This window comes from Orbicella faveolata, unplaced genomic scaffold (assembly GCF_042242905.1).
Source record: "Orbicella faveolata isolate gen_17 unplaced genomic scaffold, um_ofav_v1 contig_12, whole genome shotgun sequence".
NCBI lineage: Eukaryota > Metazoa > Cnidaria > Anthozoa > Scleractinia > Merulinidae > Orbicella > Orbicella faveolata.
Genome location: NW_028301539.1, coordinates 3,354,811 through 3,363,002, shown reverse-complemented (window position 1 = coordinate 3,363,002; position 8,192 = coordinate 3,354,811). Strand labels below are relative to the sequence as shown.

At 41.3% G+C, this 8,192-nt stretch overlaps 1 protein-coding gene and 1 pseudogene across 2 annotated transcripts; one reads left to right on the top strand and one right to left on the bottom strand.

The window, feature by feature from the left end:
- Window positions 1-748: 748 nt before the first annotated feature.
- Window positions 749-2,460, top strand: LOC110063714 (cyclic GMP-AMP synthase-like receptor 1). Its single transcript, XM_020770709.2, has one exon. The coding sequence runs from the start codon at window positions 950-952 to the stop codon at window positions 2,369-2,371; it is 1,422 nt and encodes a 473-aa protein (XP_020626368.2). The 5' UTR covers window positions 749-949; the 3' UTR covers window positions 2,372-2,460.
- A 45-nt stretch (window positions 2,461-2,505) lies between these two features.
- On the bottom strand, window positions 2,506-6,744 carry LOC110063713 (steroid 17-alpha-hydroxylase/17,20 lyase pseudogene; annotated as a pseudogene). The gene is made up of 2 exons (XR_016205331.1): window positions 6,038-6,744; window positions 2,506-4,830 (listed from the first exon to the last, which is right to left on the bottom strand). The product of XR_016205331.1 is annotated as a steroid 17-alpha-hydroxylase/17,20 lyase pseudogene (transcript).
- Between the last annotated feature and the right edge of the window lie 1,448 nt (window positions 6,745-8,192).

The window sequence follows — 8,192 nt, the reverse complement described above, 5'->3', positions numbered from 1 at the left end:
GATATGGAGAGAGTGATTCCTGCTAATTTAAGCCACGATATCGAGACATATGGTACTTTATAACGATAACAATCACATGCCCAGTTTCCCTTCTTCGTTTTTGGCTCTTTGCTGAAACTGTGAGATTTTTTTTTGAAAACCTGAAAACCTTAAAACTGAAAACTGGAAAAAGCTGAAAACCTTTAAAGATTTGAAAAATCGAAATGTTATCATGATCAGCTCTGTTGTTGGTTTGTCTTCGACGAAATTACGTTGACGATAATGGTGGATGATCACGGACTGTTGATCATGACAGTGTATTAATTAATGATCAATAATTCACCCAGTCAGGCTGTCATTAATTACTCGTCGCATCCGGTTTCATTTTTATCTTTTTATTACATGTCGGTTGAGTACTCCTCAGTTCAATCAAAATTTCTTCCTTTAAACCACTTTTTCCCGCCCTACCCTCTCCTCTCCTCCCCTCCCCTCTCTTCCTCTCCGCCCCCCGCCCCCCCCCCCCAAACGAAAAACAATCATGTGCGTGAAGTTTTTAGAGATAAAAAAATGTGCAGAGTCAATCCGCGATACACTCATTCAGGAAACTCAAATTCGTCCTTTCAAAGTGTTTTTATTTTCAGTGGCAGTGGCACAGAAGATCCCTATAAATGCTGAAAACGAGAGGTTGAACAGTTTGTGAATTTTCTGTATGCGCCTGCAATAAGAAGGAAACGCGGAATACGAATTAGACCCATGCCTTCATCAGCAGCCGCGATCAGCGGTAGCACTACATGTACTAAGAGATTTAGTTCACGTTGTTTTCCCTCTACACGTTTTTAAGAAATAAACGGTAGGAATCATAAGCAAGGAGATGTTTCCAGGCTTCAGTCTTGGTTGATCAGCACATCTGGATGATTTCATTTTGATTTGAAGTTCGAATTCTCAAGATTAAATCGAAAATATCGCAGTCATGGACGGGACTATTGTGCGCCGTCTGGGATTTGTTGACATACTTGTTGCATCAGTGTTCACTGGAGCATTCTTCTTTATAGCATTACTGCTGTACCAGCGAGCCAAGGAACATCCAATGAATAGTCTTCTAAGAAAAGCTCATAGAGTAGATGGCTTTATCCAGAAGCAACTGGCAAAAAATCTTTACCGAGAAGACTTCGATCTGCTTCCGCCTGTCATGGGAGAAGGAGACGATTTGTATTCACTTGAGAAGTGTGGCAGTGTAATGGAGCGCTACGGTTTCTTTTCAGTCGAGGTAACAGGAACTGAACAGGACATTGATGTGATGGTTTCTCCGAAGATGTTTGCCGTTCGAGACTTGGATGTCGACGAAACACGCACACCCGTGGGTTTTGTTTGGGTGCGAATGAGCAACTTGTTACAGCAAATAGGAACACGAACGTCGGATCTGCTCGAAGTGTTAAAGGAAGCGAATCAACAGTTTGTAAGCGCAAGCGCGATATATCAGCATTTTCTAAGGATTGCACAATCCAGAAGTGAAGATCTTGACTTCCACGTCGTGAAGAACGAGCCGGCAGTAACATTCAAAGCAAGAGAATTGCACCAGGAGCGTTATGGCTATATGAGAGTTATTGATGTTGCGGTGTCCTTGACCTTCTCTGCTTGGCCTAATGTGGCAACAGAATGGTTGAATCGCGCGAACAGAGAGTCGCACCTTCTTAGCATTGGTACCATTCAAAAAATCGCAAGAAGTGGATGCCATTTAGTCTACAAGCCATCAGGTTTATCTGAAGATCCTGAACTAGACTGGAGGTTTTCATTCTCCAAAGCAGAGAGAACATTGCTTCAGTATCACAGTGATAAACACGCGCTCAAGCTTTGTTACATCATGCTAAGGTACGCATACAAGAAACACTTGAAACCAAGGTTGGATACAAATAAGGTTTTAGCATCGTATTATCTGAAAACTTTGTTTCTATGGCTCGCAGAGACAGAAACTGGGTTTGATTACTATAATCTAGATGATCGGCAACTAGGAGGTCTGTTTGAGTTCATGGTAAAGAAACTTAAAGATTCTTACAAGAAACAATTGCTGCCTCATTACTTTATTCGTCAATGGAATCTGCTTCGGGACTTCGCGAAAGAAGACCTGAAACAAGTGCTAGATTTCTTGGAAGATCTTTTGCAAAATAGCAAAGATTACGTCACGTACATTCGAGATACACGGAAGTATGTTGCACCGCTGGCCAAACAAAATGGAGGACCATACAATGAACTTCTTATGATTATTGATGAGTCTTACACAACATACCTTCTAACTCAAGTACTCGTTATTGCAACTTCCACCTTTGCATCTCTAGTGTTTGTCAAGTGTGTGCTAAATCTGTTTTCTTTAGACCTAGCCCTATGCTCATTGTAATTTTATAACGGAAACCTTTTGATTTGAATGTGTCTTATTATATTGTACTTGTGGATTATGAAATGGAATACTAACTAAGATATATTGCACTTTTTATGAATCACTTATCTTAAAAGAGAGCAACAACAACAGTCTTTCACTCCAGAGTCTCCCTGTTCAAGGGTTTCCAATGTATTCTACATTTGTTTTTTCAAACACAAAAGCAACACTGTTTTCCCTTAAGATGATGTCATGGTTTGCGTATCCTGAAAAGTTTAGCCTAAATTTTTGAAGCTAAGTTCATCGTTTGTAATCCGTGTTAATCTTCTCCATCCTTAACCATCCCTGTTCCGTTATGGTTTATGATCATCTCTTTGGTGTTTTTACTATCTTAGTAAACTGCTATATTCAGGTTTCCATGACTGAGCTCCCTTAAAATTGAAAATATTAACTTGCCCAAAATACTAATTACAGTATTGGAGGAGCTTGAGTAAAACATTGTAATTGTCACTGGCCAGCAATAAATAGCGAAGTTTCTTAAAGGGGTTAATTTTAATCCCGCGAAACAGTCAGTTAAATTTGCCTACTAATGAGAATGCTTACTTTCTGTACAGCAATAGTTAAGTAGTTAACATATCTTATGGAAATAATTCGAAACATATCTTTCTTTTACTGAAACGTCCAGCTAGTTCAGTCGGGTTAATGGGAAGTACTTTTCAAAACTCTTTCCTGTCGTTTGAAATATCCTCAGAAAGAATAAACTAAAAAAGCGATATCAACTTCGCTTTTAAGACTGATATGAAGCCATTGTTCCCATCGTACGTTTATGGTCAGTCAGGCTTCGTAAAAGTGCCAGGTGAAGTGCGTGAAATACGTCCACAGTCAAGTTCAAAGCGGGCGTGGTAGAAAGCCAAGAAAGTAAATATTATAACACTAAATTGAATTGGAATCAATTCTGTTCTTAATGCTGATTTCATAAGATTTAGGAACAAGCACAACACCAGGGTGACCTTCCAGATCGGGCAGTGGTTTTCCCGGCGCACACTCAAACGTGAACTGATGCAGGAGCCTGGCGAAGACTAAAAACAGCTCAGTCTTGGCAAGTGACTCCCCCAGACACACGCGTCGACCGGCGCTGAAAGGTAGATAGCTGCGAAATCCCCACGGACCCGAAGCTGAAAACTTTCCTTTGGCATCAAGAAAGCGCTCCGGTTGAAACACATCTGGTTTTTCCCATTCCTCCGGATCATGATGGATCGCCCACAAATTCGTCATCATCATGGTATCTTTCGGTATGTTATATCCCCCCAGAGTACTCTCCCGCGTCGACTTGTGGGGGATGGACAGAGGCGTGGTTGTCGCAATGCGAAGCACCTCTGCCACTGTGGATTCCAAATAAGGAAGATTGCCACGGTCATCGAGACGAGGCTTGCGATCTCGACCAATGACTTCGTCAATCTCCGCATGGACGCGCGCTTGGATGTCTGGGTAATTAACCATGTACGCAAGTAACCATAGCAACGTTGCTGTCGTGGACTGAATGCCGGCGTTGAAAACGTCATTGACGATCATTAATAAGTGATCTTCAGTCAGCAGCTGTGAGATTTTTCCATCTTCTTCTTGCGCGTCATAATACGCCTTCAAAAGCGCGTCAGTCAAGTCGTTAATTTTTATCCCGTCCTTGTCTAGGTCGCCATCAAACTTTCTTTTGTGTTCGCGGTATTTCGCATTCAGTACAAGGTCCCGCAATTCTTTCGCCTCGCGAAGGATTCTTCCTTCTTCGATCGGAAGATAGCGCAACCAGGGCATCATTTCTAAGATATTGAATCCTTTAAACAAACGAACAAAGTGATTGTTGTACTTCATTATCAGCTGAAATTCTTCGTCTTCAAGATCGTAACTTTGCCCGTAAACAAGAGCGCAAATGACGTTCAAAACCATGAGGCTGATGTCGTCGGTAGGATCGACTGCCTTTCCCTGATGGGCGGAGAATCTTTTGAACAACTGCTCTACTTCACCGTTTATCTTTCCCTCCAAGTGCTTGAGTCCACTTCCGTACATGCGCAGTGCAGAATGGGTGAGTTTCCGCTGCAGGATCATAGTCGGTGACAAGTCTGCAAAGAATATGTCCTTGGCTTCTCGGGTGAGATAATCTCCGATGAACGTGCGGGGTCTCCCGGCAAAATCGTCCTTCTTGGACAGCAAAGCCTCACGGGCCAGACTAATGGAATTGACTAGGATACACCGCTGACCACCTGGTAAATACAACGTGAAGATCTTCCCGTATTCCTTTGCGAGGTCGGTCACGGCCAAATGAATCGGCTTACCCACCAACTGAGTTAAGTTACCAATCAGGGGATAGGGGCGGGGGCCCGGTGGAAGGTTTTTTGGTGAAGGGACGAGAAACAACCGCCAGCCCAGTACGAGGAGAATAATCAAAATGGCCGCCTCCAGGATCATCCCGCAATCGATTTGGATATCTATAAATTAAAAAAAAAAATTGTAAATAATTGTACTTTTGCAGCTTAACTGTAAGGTGGAATATCAGGCAGCGTCCACCGGAGAAATTTGAAATTCAACGGTTAGGCCTACCGTCCACACTAATCCGCCACGAAACCGGAGCTTTTTCGAAAACGTTCTTCAAACCAGAGGAATTTGAAATCATCGGCTTCGCGTTTTCGTATGGACGGAAAACAATTTGAAAACGGAGCTTTCCGAAAACGATGGCGTCACGAGAATCACGTGATTTCCTTGCCAGAGTGTTAGTGAAACACAAATCCAAAATGACCGGTGATTGTTGTGTCTTAAAATTCCTCCGGCGCAGTGTGGCCAGAAAACATTTGATGCGTTTTCAGAGCGAAAACGCCGTTTTCAAATTCCTCCGGCGTAGTGTAGTAATTATTGCCTGGATTGCGTAACAATTTGTCGATGACGTAAAACGTTCCGCTTCAGTAAAATAACTGATGAATGGAACCTATCTCATCAGTCAACCCGAGTTCAAACATCATCTTTTGCTGAATTTCCCAAAGTAAAACTCAAACTTTTAATTTTGTTTACACCCCGAAATCGAGCCCAGATATATTTAGACCGTCCACATGTTGCATGAAATGTAATGATGACGAAATAAAATGTTTGCCTGATATCGTTGTCATTAGCTTCGTCACGCGAGAGTTATTTTTATTTGTGCTGTACAAATATTAGCATCAGTGGAAAAAACGCAGTACGTGTGTAAAATAAAATATCTATTGAGAAGGTCTGACGATACATGCATGTCAATGTCACAGTGTAGCCTACGTTGAGAGCAGTTTTTACCCCGATCGAGTGCGAAAAAGGGTCTTTAAACACGCTCACATTTCATTATATCGCAATGCGATCCGATCACGTTCGATACAAATTTAATGTATTGGTTGCGGAGAAGATGAAAGCAGGAAAGATACCTGAAGCGCAGGGGTTTTACAAAATTTGTTTTACGACAGTAACAGTTAATCCTTTTGCCATCGCTTCATACCCAGACCGGGGGCATCCAGTTCACGAAACTCTACAAAACAACAGGTCAAATGTTGTGATAGCTAACATTGGAGTGCATTTGTCGCTTTTTTTTCCAATAGGCAGTGTGAATGAAAAGGCAGGAAACCCCAAGTTAGGTGCGCGTGATATAAAGACGATTCAGAAAGTGGAATAACTTACCTTCAACCAAAATTTCCTTCGGCTAAAACCACTGGAATCAAGTGTTACGTAAGTGGTGTTGCGTTACAAACGATAATGGATATGGGCTAAGAAGACTGTGTGGGACCTGGGAGTGACCGGCATGACTTATGCCATCGGTATAGCCTGCGTAGCAGTCTTTTCCGTTTCCTTTCAGGCAAGCAGGAGTCGCGCGAGGGCACGGGGACAGAGGTAACAAAAAAATTAGTGACAGGGGGGAGGGGCAGGTAAGGAAAGCTCCGGCATTTAGACAAGTCCAAATATTTACATCAGTTTACATAAGTTTAAGACTTAAAAACAGACCATGCTATTTTAGGTTAAACTCTCCAGGAGCCAATACAAAACCCACTTAGTGCAGAGGCCTTTTTGAGCATTTTGCTTCTGATTTAGTTTGGGCAAGAGACATAATCTCTTGGTTTAGTTTAAGGGTTCAAGCTTTTAAAAGGATGGTTTTTTTTTTCGTCGTGGTCCAGTTTAGAAAACTGAACTGGGTAAAAGTGTATTCACCTTCTCGCTTTGTGGCGAAGAAAGCATTTGTTTCTGTCACAGGCTTTTGTTTTTTTACGTTCAGTGGACATGCATGCATCCGGCCTTATTTTCAAGCACAGCCTGCGTGATACGTGTCTTCGCAATTCCCGGGGCGCACAATATTTGGGCTTGTCCAAATGCCGGAGCTTTCTTGGGCAATAAGCTGAAAACTCTAAACTCGTTATGTAAGCTACAGTCAAACCTGTACATAACGGTTACCCTTGGGACATGGCCAGGTGACCGCTGTACACGGGTTTCCTTTAAACTCCCCTGGAAGTCAATAAATAGCATTTTTATGTACAAATAATTACTCAATTAACGTTTCATTGACAATAACGAGTAACAGTAACGTAATAAACACGATAAAAAAGGCCCATAAAATGTCCGTGGTGTACTTTTAGGGAGGTGCAGTAAAAGTCTACTAAAAGCTAATGAACAACGTTTTTAAGTGGAAATCACTCAATTTACATTTATTGGCAACAATTTGAAACAGATAAGTACAGTACAATGTTATAATCAGGTAACTATTACGAAAGTGAAAACAGTGTGGTTACGGTTGTGTTGTTACAGTTAGAGTAACTATTGTTTGAAAGCGACGACACTTTAACGTCATCTGCCACAAGCATGTGTTGGACGTAGGCGATGACATGGATTAGTAGTTGTACTAATATTTGGATTTTTGTGAGACCCCTGCCTTGGTGGCTGCTATTTAACGAGCTGATGAATAAAGCTTGTCATTATTCGTTAATCGTGACCCAATTTCGTGACCGTTATATACAGGTAAAAGGTAATGAAATTGTGGATTCAGGAAGTCAAAGGGTGACCGCGTCCGTTATATACAGGTGACCGCTATATGCAGGTCAACTTAACAGTAAATATAAGGGACGATTTTTGGGAAGTTGTTCAGAGACCGTTATACACAGGGTGACCGCTATATACAGGGCCGTTATATACAAGTTTGACTGTAACAGGGCATCAGCTGTTATTTCTTTTATGGTTATTATTATTATCTTGCAGTGAGTCTATCATATTTCATTTCGTTGGTAGAAGGAGACAAAACTAAAAAGAACGTTTTTGTTAAGCGAGCCTTCAAAAAGAAAGAAAACCGTTGGCGGACCAAACGTTGGCTGTAGCGCTTCATCAGCGGGTGGGTGGCTGTTTCGTCAGTTGTCAAGTGAGCAATCTGTCAGATTGCGATCTTAGCATGTATGAATATCCCCCGATATCGAGAAATCGGTTTAACAGATAAAGGGTTTTTTTTCGGTGAGGCTTATTTCAGACCGCAAATTGCATTACTGAATTAAAATCCTCAAGACTGTAAACTATACAAACCGGAATGTCCTTCTTTTCTTTAATAGTGTTAATCAATTTTCAAAATCAAATTACAATTGTCATGATTGTTATAAATATTGATTAAGGCTATTTTTGTTCTAAACACTGATGATACACATGCAAATAAATCAAAAAATAAACAACAAATACAGCCTACAAATACACAGGAAAAACAAAACAAAACAAAATAAAAATTTAAAGCATGTGTGATAAGTAGGTAAAAAGTTAAAGCCAAGAATAATGGCTTTTCTACTCAAGGCCATCGAATTAACTCATT

Coding starts and splice junctions, on each gene's coding strand:
- LOC110063714 (XM_020770709.2), top strand. CDS start 950: ATGGACGGGACTATTGTGCGCCGTCTGGGATTTGTTGACATACTTGTT.